The following is a 15,818-nucleotide window of genomic DNA, read 5'->3' as shown; positions in this document are numbered from 1 at the left end:
GAAAAAAAAGAAATACTCTGATTTGTTCATAGTGATTTTATTAATTGTTCCCAGACTCATTAATTGTTCCCAGAATCCTCATTAACAGATTGAACATGAAATATAAGAAAGGAGATGCACTTATGACTAGTAGTTCTCTTGAATACCTATGTTGAATACACTTATTGTAAGTCGCTTTGGATAAAAGCGTCTGCTAAATGACTGTAATGTAATGTAATATAAGGAATAGAAAAAGGCCTGCTTCAAAGGCATTCATTTGTACCCATGTCACTTTCAGACATCTAAAAATATACAGAATGATTTAATCAGAACATGCCCTATCATATGGAATGATTACATTCAATATCCAGATATCCCGTGATTAATAAAACATTAATAACAAAAATAAAATCACATAAAAAGCTCAGAAATAAGTCTATATAAATCATTTATCTTCTTTTAAACTCTACAGCGGCCTTCCACACGTCGACCCCTTGTCCCAGTGTGATGTCCTCTGGTAAAGACTCGAGCCCCAGCAGCTCTGGAAGGTTTTTCTGCTCCAAATGGACCTCTAAGGTGGACCTGATGCTGGAGAAAGCAGGGGAAGGGAGGGCATGAAGAAAAACAACTGTAAGTACTGCATCCATTGTTTTAAACACACACATGCCTATTCACTTGCCCTGCCCAGCTGCTGCTTTAATAGAAATGACGCTCCTTTCCCCTGACAGATGGCTGCATCGAGGGGTCACGCTTTGGTCCTGGAAGTCAAAAAGGCTCCAAATCCCAGGGGAGAGCCCCGGGGTGACACCTCCACACTTTACTCTGATTAAAGCTGTCTAGAATCAATGGATTCCTTTAGACGAGGGTGGCGATCTTTGAACTGACAATAGCCACACTTCTTTCATTCATGAGCTAACAAACACACTCTCATTCTTAAAAACACCTCTTGGGTAAACTGGAGAATAGATATAAATCATGCAAATGTTTTGGGGATTGTTTTACCATTTGGCGCATTACTTCCTAAACTCACAAATGGTAAATTGTTTGTGTTTTCACTATAGAGGTCGCGGTGCAAATGGTATGTGCTTACTCCCAGTGTGGTTGGTAACCCTGGTCAGCCACAGCATTGCTCGTCTTCAGCAGCAGAATTTCATGCAGCTCCAAAGAGAAAGTGTCAACATCCGTGGCAGCGAGGAAAACCTTCAGCTCTTTCCTCTCCTCCACAGACAGCTTCTGCTGGAACTCGGAGGGAAGCCTCTGAAACGGGTCCTGGAACATGAACATGAATTAAGTGTAAATCTGCTCCGTGGCAGAAACTGCAGTGCCGACTGAATTCCTCAAATTCTGTTTTTATTGGGGTCAAATCCCGGGCGCCGGTCGTGTCAGACGGCACACTTTCAATGGATTACAGCCCAGAACATTTAACTCTCCCTGGTGTTTGGGGTCAGCCTCTGGCAGCCAGCGGAGGTCACGAATGAGAATGAAGTCTATAAAACAAATACTGTGGTCACGGGTGGAGTTTATTTCATGGATTTTTGCGTTTTAAATTCTTAAAAGGGGGCTTGGCGTACGCACAGTTTAACCAATGAAATTGAAAAATAGGATGATTTTATGTTTTTTATTAAACATTTTAAAATGTATTTTTTAATTGAATATATATATATATATATATATAAATATATATTATTATTATTTGTTTTATATTTCATGAGAGCCTTAGAGTGTCAAATTTGATACATTAACTTAGATTAATTAAAAAAATATATGTAAATTATTCATTATCACTTAATGATCTGTTGTGGCTTCATTTTAGGCTAAGTGATAGGCTTATCCAAAATGGCTGAATTTGTCAGAAATAAAACAATTAATCGGTCTACTCATGTGCTACAATAATGTCGTGTTTTTGAGTTCAAATATTAATTTGGGGGCTTTTCAACACAAATATTGATCGATAAAATAGAACGTTTGCAATTAAATAGGCGTATATATATTTCAGTTATCCCTTAAAATCTCCATGAGACCCTCTTGACACCTCATGAATATTTCTCTACATATTTTACTTACTTGCTTTCGGTTCAACATAAGCTCAGATTTCCAAGACGTCAGGAGCTGCCAGGTGAATACGCTGTGTTCAAGTTTGCACTCCCCCAGACCCTGAAATAAAAAATGCAACAGACAGGTTTAATATTTCACAAGAATATACCGGTGTGTTTTAAGTATAACTCCTGAATCAAAGCTCAAAAGTGTTTGAAGTGATTTTTTATGATTTAATTTCTCCGCAGCCATCCATTTTCATTCATTTCAGCATGAAAAACTTGTGACACTTGCTTGACTTGCTCATCCATATAGATTTGAATACTTTGAAGAAATTAATGGAAACCAAAGAATGTCTGGAATGGTAAACTTTGAAGAAATTAATGGAAACCAAAGAATGTCTGGAATGGTAAATAAAAAAAAAAAGTGAAAACTTCAGTCATGATTTAAAGTTTACAATGTAAAGTGACTTGTAGTTAATGGGCTAAAACATGCAAATTGCTGTTATGTACCTGAATAATACCTGTTTTAAATAGTATCTGAGCACCAGAGCCGGCAGTCAGATTCAATTTTATTTAATTTATTTTGCAGACATTAGAGTCAAAAGTAGTCTTAAAGTGTGAGTTTTATAGAAAGAAAAACAGCCCTGTAAAGGTGCACTGTTTACAAAATGATGTCAACATAATCACATTCTTTACATAGCGGTGTTGTCATGGAGATAGCTGTGGGTCTGGAGGTTTTTACCTTGGCTACAGTGCTGGAAATCTGCTTTTCCATCTTCAGGGAATCAGCGAGGTAGGACAGCAGTTGACCTTGTGGATCTCCGCCCATCTTGCCGAGTAAGCGAAGGCCGATCTCCACCACAAACACGGCGTCACAGACATCATTGTAGGAACGCAGCACCGTTCTCAGGGCGCTGCTCACAGAACCCTTCAGCGGTTCCTGTAGGACAGACGGGGAAACTGTCAGCAGGCCAGCGAAAGGAGAGTGAAGGGAAGGAATTTGACCTCTAACAAAGCGGTCTCACAGAATCCCACAGGGGAAACTACTGTGAACATTCTCAAGGCCTTCACACACCGAGGGCGAGGAGAATAAACAACAAGAAAATGTTAAATAATGCGTCAAAACTATTCATACCAGCAGCGATGTAAATTTGAGACCATTGAAACACTTTTTCAGTAAAAGGTTTGAATAGACCAACATCCAGGATCCTATTGAGCCCAGAGCAGCATATGTCAGTCTGTCTGAGGTAAACTGTTGTATACACTAAAGCTACTGTAAGATAGTTTGAATTGAGTTTCCTTTTAGTAAAATGTTCCAGAGCTCCCTCTGGTTAACAGTTTCACAGAGTATATGTCTAGGACTTTTATTGTGAAAGGTAAGAAGGGAAGAAGTGGTCTACGCTGCCTTTGTCAAGGTTGAAAGGAGTAATAAAGTTGCTGTCTTGGTTCGGACTATCTGTTCCTCGCAACGTGATTGGTTCAGGTCTCTATCTGCGGTCCCAAACAAAAAAGATCTCTTACCAAAAAACAGTTATGTCACTTTTTTGCATCGCAATATTCACGTCCTGTGTTTAAGTCCTAATGACAGAAACAACATTTCAAAATAAAATATATTTTATGTGCAAATGAATCACAAGATGATAAAAGGCTGGTGTTAGGTTGGCTAGGACAATTCAGATTTTTGGCGGAGAACATGGAGAAGAACATGAAGGAGAACAATGAGGAGAACATTGGGGAGAACATGGAGGACAATATGGATGAGAACATTGAGGAGAACATGCATGAGAACATGGATGACAACATGTAGGAGAACACGAAGGAGAACATTGAGGAAAACATGGAGGACCACATTGAGGAGATCAAAGAGGAGAACATGAGGAGATCAAAGAGGAGAACATGGAGGAGATCAAAGAGGAGAACATGGAGGAGAACATGAAGGAGAACAATGAGGAGAACATTGAAGAAAACATGGAGGACAACATGGATGAGATCAAGGAGGAGAACATGGAGAACAACATGGAGGAGGACACAGAAATCCAATCACTTGCAAATAACATGGCCGTCTATCTTAAAGATCTTATTTGTTTCTTGCAGTCTGAATGAAAAAGTTCATAAGTTCTTGAACTAGTCTCACCTGATGGATCTTGTTCCGGACCTCGTTGAGAACCACAGAGAAGTCCTGCAGGTGTCTGTTTAGGTACCTCGAGTTGTCCTGATTGAGATCAGAGAGGACAACAGTGCTGGTTAGCAGAATGTCGTGGGTTTTACCTGACGTGAACATGCAGCTGTGTGATTGGTTTAGATTTTTTTTTTTTTACCGCTTGTATGACTGGTTTCCCGGCCAGGAAGCGTCGGGCCAGCTGGGTCTGGATCCCCAGCAGGTCGTAGTTTCTGTCCGTCTCTCCACCTTGCTTCAGGGTGTAGTGGCAGTGGGATAACACCAGAGGCAGCAGCTCTCTTTCCGGGCTGCACAGAGTCAGCTGGGTTTCTGATACGCTCTCTAAAGGAACACTGTATTCACTGGGGAAATAAAACAGGAGCAGGTCTGGGATCAGCCGTATGAAACACAGGTTTAAAAACACAAGAGGCTGATGTTACAGGTGAGTTTGTATGACACATGCATGAGTCTGAAGTACATGATTCAAGGATATTTTATGATCACAGGTAAAGAGAAATGTGTTTCACTCAGCATTCAATTGTTTCGACCAAACAACATCAACTCAAGGTCCACTTTACTCGCTTGTTCTGGAGCTTTCAACCATGTTACATACTCTTCATGAGGGGATTCTTTAAAGCTCTACTGAAACAAAAAGGTGCTCAGAATCATGAGAAATTTGGAGCAAACTGCTTCATGGATCTGTAGCTGAATCTGCTGCTAAAGACTGTGTGAAATGGTCGAAAGCTCCAGAATGAGCGAGTAAGCAGACCTTGAATTCATATTGTTTGCCAACTGCTGTTTCAAAAGTCAAGAAGAAGCTGTGGAGCTCAATCCAAAAGCAAAAAGTTTAGCTAGACTCAGATTATTTGCCAGTTCGAAACATAAAGACATTTTTTTTTTTGCATGTTTGCAAGATGCAGAAGAAAGCTTTAAGAAGAACTCTGTAGAGAAACAATTGGTGGTTTCAAATGGAAGCAAATAGCCATTATATTTAAAAAGAAAAAGACTGAATTGCTTGATGGACCCTGCAATTATATTTTCATTCTCAGTCTAAAAACCCAGCAGCGTTTGAACTTTGACCCCCGGCCGGCTGGACTGACCTGTCCTCTTGGCGGCTCGCTTTAACCAGGCTGTTGTGAGTCTCCAACAGGAAGTCCACCAGAAGTCGGAGACAAGAGCCCGGTCCGTGTCGGCACAGAGTCAGAAACTTCCCCGGGCTCTCGGCTGTCAAGTTCACATCCACACTCAAGTCTGCTGCTATAAATAGACAAAGGCACGGCAGAAAGTCCATGAAGTCATAGAAATACATAACTAATCACTGCTCTACATGGAGGCGTGAGCTTCTGCATTAACACCAATTCAGTTAAACAAATATTAATTTTCTTTCTCAATTCAATCTGATTTAGCTAATTATGGATTTGTTTCAATAAAATTCAATCACAAATTAATTCAATAAATATGCATATAATTAGACATTATCCTCATTCTCTTAAAAGTAAAAAAAAATAGACAGAATTATGTCTTACAATAAGAAACCAAATGTAATGTTTTCACTCTTTCCCTAAATATTATGATACCAAACACTGAAGACTTTACACTGTACATCAAACACTGCTGTTAAACACAGAGCAGTTTGTCCTCCCCCTTTGGACAAATAATAAATTCATTTTATTCAAATTCCTGTATAAATCATTTTTATAATCCTAATTTTATTGCATAGTTTATCCAATAAGTAAATATTTTTAATTATATCTTGAAAATCCCGAAGTAACTTTAGCTTAGAAAAGTGCTCAATAAATTAAGGTTATTGTTAATTTTTAGTATTATATTAGTAGAAGAAGTAGCTGTAATATTCATATTACTGACATTGGTAGTAGTGGCTAATTATTATTTATTTTGCCAGATCAATGCATAGTTTATAATTGATGCAGAGAGAGCAACAAATGAACTAAACATTCATCATAAATCAGTTAAAAACTTACAGTTGTTTGCCACCTCGGCTCTGAGGCAGTTCCACACCTTGATGAATGTCTCCACTCTCTCCAGCAGCAACTTCTTCTGGTATCCTAACGAGGAAGACGAGAAAGCTCAGTGTGTGTGTGTCTCTGTCTCGTTGTTGTTGTTGTACGTTCAATGATAAATAAAAAGGTCGACATACCTGCTGGTATCTTCTGTAACATCTGTGCCACAGTCTGATCTGCAGAGTGTGAGGTCAGAGGAAACGCCCTCAGCAGGTCGGACTGTAACGCCGCCAGCTCAGGTAAGTGATGTAGCTGCCTCACACAGTGAATCTGTAAGACAAGCAGAGTCAGCAACTGTCAAACACTCCAAAACCAATAGGTCTCTCATGATATTATGATAACATCTAGTGATGCAACCTTTATTTATATTCACTGAGAAAGAACAAAACATGAGATTGAGGAAAGAAACAGAGCTTCAAAAGATTTAGGTTTTGAAATATCCCCAAAATGTTCCTGTAATCAATGGACCAACTGTGTTTGTTATGTGACTTTAAAAATAGTAACGTCAGACTATTTTTGCCTCTTTTTTTAGGTGGAATGAGTGAAAATGAGTCATCCTCAACATTTGTTGCGTTACGGTTTCAGATTGATGAAGACGGTTGGAAAACAAATAGATACAAAATAAGATTGGAGGCTCTACAGGATGATTAGTACTATTGTATTTTTCCAAAATTATTTTAAGCCTTTCTATTATAAAAAGGCCTGAAAAACGGTGCATATAACTGCTGTAAATTAAAAGAAATCTCGGGCAGTTTGCACGTTGACCACAGAAACTTTAATTCACTGTAGGACCCAAATTCATCAAAATGATTCTGAGACAACTGGCTGGGATTTCATGGGACTATGAGGCAATGGGCACAAAGTATGATTTGATAATGTTTTGACTATATAGCCATTTAAAAATAACTTGTTTTATATGAGCTTATCAATAAAGTGTAGAAATGAACAGTTTAACATAAATATTATAGAACAAGCCACACCATATTAGTGGGATTTCTCTTGCAAAACAGTGTTTTATCACCCCAAATTTCATCCAGTCTCCATCAAATGTGGTTTATTTAGTATATAAAAATGTTTACACCCATTTTCAGTTAGAGATCCTGACAAATTTGATGTATTTTGAGTTATAGGTTGCACTAAAACAACATAATGAACTTAAAATGCACAAACCTCAGTGGTCCTACTTTTTTTTATTTTGCACAATTCGTTCTTGCCCCGGTAATTTTGACCAGGATTTATGTGTTCTACAATATATTTTATGTGTTATTGATACAAATCTAAATCTAGATGATGATTGAGCTACTAAACACTTTCTTTTATTCAAATTAACTTATTTAAATAATGGTTTTGGAGGTCGTCTTGATAGCTGAGTGGATCTTTTAGTGCCATCAGTCTTCACTACATCTCAGATCAGGATTTAAAACGTGTCAGATCTGGTGTACCGAGGTATTGGTGCTTTATAATCTTCCACTGAGTCCCAGTAAAAGGATCTCACATGGCCCCTGATGAGGGTCAGTACCTTCTTGAGGAACAGGCTCAGCAGGGGTAAGGAGCTGTGTCCCTGTGCTTCTCCCACCAGCTGAGTGAGGCGCTCCACCGTCATCGACTCCGGTAGAGTCCAGAAAGAGGAGCGATGCGTCGGGCAGTCGGAGGGGAGGGGCAACATGGTCCCGGGATCCTTGAAGAGGAGATTCATCAGGGGGCTTCCAGCAACACCGTCGTCAGCACCGATTATGTCCTGAGCTGCAGAGAGATTCTTCGGCAAATCCTGAAAACAGAAGGAACAACGTTCTATTACCCTGTCGCACAAAATGTGTTTGTGTCTTTCTTTAGAAAAGGTCACAAGTATTGAATCCTGTTAAGAGACCTGTAAGCAATCAATGCACTGCTTTAAAGAGTAATAATTAGTGTTGTTGATGGATTCAGGCACAAATAAAGTATTTGAACCCTACATATTGTGCTATAAATATGGGTAGCAACTGCCCTCTACTGGTTGAAACCCTTTTTTACAAGCTGATCTGGAGCAAGGTGACGTATATGGAGGCAGCGTTTGTCACCAACCAACCCCAAGCACTAAGGCTAATTGCTAGCATATACACTTATCCAAGCCTTGCATGCAAAATCCACAAATGTTTATAAAAGTTTATACTGTATTTTGTCACTATAAAAGTCCCTTTATAGCACTTTCACCTAACCATAATCACAACAAAAGTCAGCATGCTAGCATAAGCTTATTGAACGGAGAATAACCATTATGAACTATGATTTAAAACCAGTAATGTTGAACTTCATGGTAAAGTAAAGTAAACCAAGCCCAGCAGTTCATATAGTCCTTTTGTATGTTCTTTAACTGTAGCATGAAAGAATGGTGGAATTAGCAAGATGGCTAGCTGACTAACCAGCCGCTAAATGAGGCAAATTTAACAACTTAATGCTTCATCCACACACTCTTGTCACAGTTTAGTAAAGCACATGGCTATCACCAGATAATCAGTAATTAACACTGATTCACCAAGTTTTGTTATGTGTTGATGGCTAAATTTAAAATTGAGTTTGCGAACAAAAATGGATCCCCCTTTGGACAAATTTGATACAGTGCCTTTCATGAGAATCTGGTTTAGAGTAGGACATTGTCTCTATGTATGTTGATACTCATTTTCAAGTTCTAGTGTTTTTTTTTCTTTTGTATTAACAGGGTAAAAGCACCAATAAGTAGTTAGTTACTCTTTAAATACACGTTAATCCTCACATTAAGTACTGGTTTGATGGCAGAATCACAGACGAGCTTCTCCCACTGCTGCCGTCGTTGTCTGGAGGACAGGTCGTGTCTCGCTCCATGGGAACCTTTGTTTACAATCAGTTAACAGTTATGTCACTTTTTATATTTCTCCATGAACAATAGAAGCAGTGTGCTGAAAAATGTTTAGAAAGTCAGTATCACCTTGTTTTGCGCATGTATTGAGAATCAAATGAACTGTAACGGCTGTGTTGTCCATGTTCTGATCCAGCGCCTGCCCTAAAACATGCAAATCCTTTTCAAGGTGTCTCCATAGGAAGTTGAGAACATCGTGGGTCCTCGGGTGTATCATGTCACCAACTCCCTACAACAAAACACCACAGGAGTATTAATGCATAATACCATCTTTTCAATACCACTTTGAGAAAATACCTAGTGCACATTTAGCTGAAGCCTCACTCTGTTATTTCTTGTGGCGCCTTGAAGCATGGCGAGGTGTGTGAACAGCCGCAGGATGCAGGACTGAGCGACCGTCATCTGTCTCTCTGGGGCTTCAGACCTCTGGCCAGCGACTCCTAATATGTGTCCCGTCTTAGTCTGATCCCCGACACTTTATACAAACAAGGAGGAACGATAATTAATTATTTTACTGATAAAACTGCCACAAAGCTGGTTGACTGGAGAGATTAATACCTTTCTTTTGCAGTAAATCCTGTTACTGGGTTGTGGTTCACCCCCCCAATCAGGACTCCACACTCATTACATTTTGCTTGAACCATCGGTCTGCCACACTACAGGACAATACAGAAACATTAATTGTATTATTTATTAAATGTCTCTATTCTTAATGAAACCCTGTTAAGAGGGAAACAGCTCATACCTCTGTCACAACGCACGGATGTCCGTTGGCACAATCTGTAAAGATGTAAAACGCATTATATTTATAACCGGATGGACAACTCAGAGAGAAGTGATGATAAAAAATATCCTTTATAATGTAAAATACTTACAGTACATCTTTGCTCTTGTGTCTAAAGCCAACCACTGTCTGACTTCACTTGTGTGATCGTCGGGCATGGTTGGCAGAAAGGAGTTCTAGGAGGAAAAAAGGAAGATGAGTTAATTCATGGAGTAATGTATTTTAAAAAGCAGTGTCGCCTGGCAGCAAAAATGGACCCGGGTTTGATTCCCCGAGCTGTACAACCCTTCTGTGTGGAAGTTTGGATGTTCTAAGTGGATTCGGATAATGGATGGATGGAAATGTATCATTGTTTGTACAAAAATAATGAGGAAAATGTTATTTTCCCCAACTTTAACTCTTCTTCTTTCATATTACACATTCATCGACATTGCAAAGGGAGGCGTTGGGATTGGATAAAGTACAGCCACCGTAAGTGGAGGAGAGGCGGGATGAAAGCGAGGATGTATTCCAAGATTCGGACAGCGAAAAGTGCCGAAATCGAGGCTTCTAAAACATCAGTCCACAAACCCATGAAAGACGTCTTGATGACTACGTCCACTTCTTATATAGAGGTCATGATATTTTGCTAGATCCTCCAGTTTGTAACGGAGGAATTTGTAATCTAGAAGCTCAAAGATGAGATGACATCATTGTGACATCATCTGGGTTATTTCCTTTTCGTGTTTTCACAGGCGGAGCAGTACTAACCATGAGTAAACTGACCCGTGTGTGTATAGTTTACTGAAGAGCCCCTTCAAGTAAAAGAGAAGAATAGTCTTACTCTAACATTCTGCGGCTGGGAGGCGATCTGATGAAGAGGGGCCAGTAGAGAGTTTCCACTGAGGATCACAGAGTCCAGATGGACTAGCAGCTCCAGGAGGGTTTGTCTTTGAGCTGAAAGATGCGCGTCGATGCGGAGACCCAACTGTGGGCCGCCAATCCAGTTTGACAGAAGCGCAGTGCAGAACTCCCTGAACTCCACCGGCTGGATGTTTTTCAGGAGCTCCTCCAGCTTCGCCAGGTCCTGTTAGTTCATATAGAGCAACGTGTTAAATAGAGAAATGTAAAGTTACTTTTGACACATTTATATAGACACTAGTATTATTACCTGAGAGGAGGGAAGCATCCTGGCGTCAGGTGATTTGTAGCGGCAGGTGACCTGTCTGAACAAGGCCAGAGCCAGCAGACTGATCTGAGAACGGCCGAGCTTCTACACAGGATATAAAACAAAAGAGATGTAAAAGAGGAACAAAGTAAATCATCAAGATGATGTGATGAAAAACAAACTAACAGACAGAAATACAGAATTTACTTTGGCCGGAAATTTAAACATGGAATGATCAAGTTAGGGATTTTATTACTCCAACTTGTAACTGTTGACTTATTCACATATTGTAACATTTCACTGTAACATATATTATGCATTTAATAGCAAAATTCAATACATAGTTTAAGACACACTATAATCTAGTTGTAAGCAGATAGAAGTTGAAATGTTTTGGTTAATGAAAATAATTCACAAATATACCATTAAGATGATAAGGACGAATTCTTGCAGTTTTTAAAGTAACATTTATAGTATAATTGTAAAATTGTACTTGAATTTTACTTCTTTAAAATATTAATCTTTTTTTAATTTATTTTTTATTTAACTCATCAAGTAGCGCGATATTTTAACTCTATTGCCTCCTTTCCTCATACGGACACATAGGGGGATGTCATCATAAACAAAACAAAATTTTAAATGCTAATTTCACATGCCAAATTAAATTTCCTCTGAACAGCAGACTCCTCATCACATACACTAACATACACACCTAATAAAGGATTATCTTATCTTATCTTATCTTATCTTAGACGCCATGTCTTCTCTACTGTCACACAGTGAGAGTCCATTTCTGATTATATTGTTGTTTAAACTAAAGACTAAATTCATGTATACTTAGATATATTTTAAAAATATTTTTATTTTAGGTGTTTTATATGGTCTGTGGATGAAGTAGCATTAATCACTTAAGGGGGGAATAAATTGCACTCTGCCTTTAAACAAATAATGAATGGAAATAAAGTAAAATGCAGTTTTCCTCATAAATAAATGTTTAGAATTACATTACATTATTCAATATAATAAAATGTCCTCATAAAGGTGTCAACTACATAAAGTGTGTTAATAACTGTTTATTCAATGTTTTTATAGTGCTTATCAATGCTAAACAAGAGGCCTTTCTGTCCTCTAGTGTTGATTAGGAGACATGACAGCAGGATAATAAATTTGTCTAAATAAACCAGGTGTTGAGTCTCTCTGACCTGTATGTGAGCTGTGAAGGTGTCGGATCGTTCTTCAAACAGAACGTGACCCACGGCGTTTCTCATGGCTAGATACGGCGTCCCGCAGCAGAGGAACTGGTCCATTTGATTTGGAATCGATCTCTGTGGGGAAAGAAAATAACATTTTAGTGAGTCAGTTTAAAAACAATCTTTGCACAGTTATCATTTCCACTTTATGGATCTTATTTTATAGAGCGATGGAGTTCCATGTTATGTAACAATTTGTACCTTGTTCTCTAAAAAGCTTGGTTTACATAACTGATAGCATGAGTATAGCTGAAGTAATTAGTTATTTAGGTTTATGGACAAAAAACATAATTGGAAACTATTTTAATAATCTATTATGTCATTTCTTAAGCAAAAATGTTCCTTCCCATTTTGAAATATTTTCCAGTTTCCTCTGACAGTTATATTTGGGTTTTGGATTGTTAAGCAGCTAAAATAAGTTACAATAAGAATCCGTCAACTTGATTTTTTTTATAGACAAACGATTAATCCAGCAAAAATTGTCAATTATTAAAAAATAAAGAAGTCTTCTCTAAAAATGAAAATTCAAGTGATAACACATACATTTAGATTTTACTCTCACGGGGATGAACTTCAGATGGTTTTCTTATCTTTACCTGCAGTTGGAGGAGTTTTTGAGGGAACACCCATCTCCAGGCCGGGATGTTCATCATGGACAGAATGCAGTCCACACCTGAGAGCCTGTGGAGGGCTCGCAGCAGGTAAACCCTGTGCCAGTCGTTGGCACAGCTCTCGCACACCGCCTGCACCTGCTGCAGGTACTGAGCCTCCACACCTGAAGGTCTGCCTGCATTTCATCAGGGAACACGGAGCTTTATGTCACTTCTACAGAGCATCTGGTTACATTTCAAATCCCAGTGTTGATGCATCAAATATCACTTTAATCAGTTAGTTTAATAGGGAAGTTTCACACCTTGAGCTCCGGCCTCCTGCAGCAGCCGGGCAGCAGTGCTCAGACATATTCTGAGTCTGGCGACGTTGAGCAGGAACTCTGCTGGATCCTGTTTTCTGTCCGGAGTCTGTTTACTGACGATGCTGCTCAGGAAAACCATCTCCGCTCGTCTCTTCTCTTCTCTGCTCGGCTCAGCTTCTCTCGCCTCTGAGCACAACAGAGAGTCCTGGAAGAAATAATAAACTTAATCAATAACAAGTGATGGTAAGCAGCAAGAATGATCATCATCACTCCGAACATAAAGGACAAACGGACGAGTGAAGTCTCCGTCTTTTACCTGGAAGCAGTTGACAAAGAGCAGGTAGAGTTCAGTGCGGTCTTCTCTGGTCAGAAGATTCTCTGACAGATTCTTCAGGTAGGTCTGAATGTGAGTCTTCACCTGCTCGAAACTGATAAATACATACAAACATTTAGAAAAAAGCGTTGTTGTAGTTAAAGTAAGGAGGATCAGTGAATTAGTTGAAAAACGTGACATTAGTTATCAAAAGATGACAAAGAACAAATGTGTGTGATTCAATTAAGGAGACAGTTCAGAGATACAGTAGTTTTGGGGAATTTGATTTGTTTTTCAAACTAATGAATGCCTCAGCACAGATCTTTTTTTATGTATTTGCTACTGTCTGAAGTTATGCTATCTATGGGTTCAAATAACATAATCATGATGAGGAGGGCCGCTATTCTTAACCACCGGTGGGCCGTAGAACGCCATCTAGTGGGCTCTATAGGTATTGTCTAATAGTGAGATTACATTTTTAAAAAAAAGTTATTTTATGTATTTTAGTTACGTTTGAATATGGCCACGGCGATCACGACACCTAATCAGGTAGAGTCAAATGTGTTTTCACAGTGTGGTAGGAAAATGTATGTGTGTATTAAATGTATCTACATGTATTCAAATCAATAATCTGATATATGACTTCAATCGTTGAGTATATGTGCCCTTTTGAAGCATTGTGTCCTCTGAATCACAGGTAAAGTTCACTCTTTGTAGTGAGGAAAAGGGGAGCTGTCAGACAACAACAAGTGGAGTCTCCACTGATGATGGTTTTAGAGGGGAAGTATATAGTATATTGTATAAAGGGGGTCTGATGGATGGCTAAAAATGGATCATTTAGAGGACAGGAACCCAAGTTCGCTATCATGCACAACTCATCCCAAAATGTTCTGAAAGAATGTCAGTAACGTGAGCCGGTCACCATGACCTACAGCGTGAATCAGAGGGAGACGGATGGAGGAGGAGGCTGGTGATAAATCAGACACCTGGTGGAGTGTGTCTAATTCAGGAGCCCAGAGGCAGGAAGGCAGGAACCTCAGGGGTCTCCAGGGACAGATAAGTCACCCAGACCAAAGAGAAGCTATAAAGTGATGTGTGTTTCTACTGCGACGTTAGTTGATCCTGGGACAACTCGGTAGGCTTGTACTCTGTGTGATGCTAATGAACATACGTGAAGTGAAGAAATCCAATCTCTCTTGTGTTGTGTGGGTGTTCGGTACTGAGTTCCTAATAGTGAGATCCTGGGGTGTCTCACATTAGTCAGATAACTAAAAGTTATTAAGTTAGCTGTAGGATTCTTTTAAACTGAAAAGTAAAAGTAAAAGCTTGGTGTGGTGAGGAAATATGTAATAAGGATTCATATTGGCAGTGACGGTGAGGGTAAGCAGAATATGTATTTTGGTTATTACAGCTGACAGTGGTATAAATTATATTTAGTTTACAGTGTATTTTTTTCTTATTTATTTGGTCCTTGGAAATTTTTTAACATTCAGAAGTGTAACTTGAGATATAAAAGGTCGAGAAGACCTGTTTCAGAGTATTTCCATTTTGGGAAACGTTATACTTTTCATCCACTTCTTTTTTTTGTAACATTGCTGTTGAGTGAACAGCAGTATTTCAAAAAGCAGCTTCTGTCTTACCACCTTGATCCAGCTTCATAAGGATGTTTTGATAATTAACTTGTAGAGAAGCATGAGGCCCTTCAGCTGATCTGATACTATGAAAATCAACAAAACAGAAATATGAGATCTTTTACCCAAACAGGGTTTACTTTGGGAGATATTCATTTAAATGTTTTAACTCCAATAGTTGGATTTTAAAATAATACATATCATCAAAATCACCATGAAGCATGTTTTAGTCAGTTTTTACTACCTTAATAAAAAGAAATAACTATACTGTGTATTTCTTATTTTCCTAAAAGGTGGTGTTACTGCTTTCAGTGAGAGAAAGTCCTGACTACTTCCTCCACTCGTGCTCACTGGCCCTCACCTGTGCTGCAGCAGCAGTTTTGGCAGCACGGATCTCACCACTGGACTGTTATCCACACACTCCAGGAATGGAGTGAGCGCTCTGGTCCGGTACACTTCTCCTGCATCGCACAACAAGAACACAAGAGCCGACTGTGTTATCATCGCAGCCTCATCATCAATCATCCAGATATCGTCATCGACTGATTCCCCCACTGACCGTTAGCGGAGACCAGCAGGGAGAAGAGCAGCTCCACCACTCCGTCTCCGGGCCTCTGCCCCTCTGAGAGACAGAACCTGGACACCACCTCCAGGAAGAAGGAGTTACAGCAGTCTCTGATCACTGCTTGCTGCTGAAGCGCTGCCCTGAACCAT

At 39.3% G+C, this 15,818-nt stretch overlaps 1 protein-coding gene across 1 annotated transcript in view; it reads right to left on the bottom strand.

Annotated features, from left to right (window-relative positions):
• Window positions 1-21: 21 nt before the first annotated feature.
• The window catches only part of rnf213b (ring finger protein 213b), a 39,938-nt gene continuing 24,141 nt past the window's right edge, over window positions 22-15,818 (bottom strand). Inside the window, exons 42-65 of the mRNA XM_054598946.1 lie at window positions 15,664-15,809; window positions 15,466-15,565; window positions 13,477-13,588; window positions 13,161-13,365; window positions 12,844-13,034; window positions 12,200-12,322; window positions 11,001-11,102; window positions 10,674-10,916; window positions 9,942-10,026; window positions 9,812-9,846; window positions 9,625-9,722; window positions 9,391-9,541; window positions 9,136-9,295; window positions 8,944-9,038; window positions 7,714-7,962; window positions 6,332-6,464; window positions 6,156-6,239; window positions 5,274-5,430; window positions 4,334-4,535; window positions 4,150-4,227; window positions 2,758-2,955; window positions 2,044-2,133; window positions 1,070-1,248; window positions 22-567 (exon numbers count right to left, since the gene is read on the bottom strand). Coding sequence (XP_054454921.1) covers window positions 429-567; window positions 1,070-1,248; window positions 2,044-2,133; window positions 2,758-2,955; window positions 4,150-4,227; window positions 4,334-4,535; window positions 5,274-5,430; window positions 6,156-6,239; window positions 6,332-6,464; window positions 7,714-7,962; window positions 8,944-9,038; window positions 9,136-9,295; window positions 9,391-9,541; window positions 9,625-9,722; window positions 9,812-9,846; window positions 9,942-10,026; window positions 10,674-10,916; window positions 11,001-11,102; window positions 12,200-12,322; window positions 12,844-13,034; window positions 13,161-13,365; window positions 13,477-13,588; window positions 15,466-15,565; window positions 15,664-15,809 — 3,355 coding nt within the window. The 3' untranslated portion in view covers window positions 22-428. The remainder of the gene's footprint in view (window positions 568-1,069; window positions 1,249-2,043; window positions 2,134-2,757; window positions 2,956-4,149; window positions 4,228-4,333; window positions 4,536-5,273; window positions 5,431-6,155; window positions 6,240-6,331; window positions 6,465-7,713; window positions 7,963-8,943; window positions 9,039-9,135; window positions 9,296-9,390; window positions 9,542-9,624; window positions 9,723-9,811; window positions 9,847-9,941; window positions 10,027-10,673; window positions 10,917-11,000; window positions 11,103-12,199; window positions 12,323-12,843; window positions 13,035-13,160; window positions 13,366-13,476; window positions 13,589-15,465; window positions 15,566-15,663; window positions 15,810-15,818) is intronic.

This window comes from Anoplopoma fimbria, chromosome 5, assembly GCF_027596085.1.
Source record: "Anoplopoma fimbria isolate UVic2021 breed Golden Eagle Sablefish chromosome 5, Afim_UVic_2022, whole genome shotgun sequence".
NCBI lineage: Eukaryota > Metazoa > Chordata > Actinopteri > Perciformes > Anoplopomatidae > Anoplopoma > Anoplopoma fimbria.
This window is presented reverse-complemented; position numbering and strand designations above follow the sequence as displayed.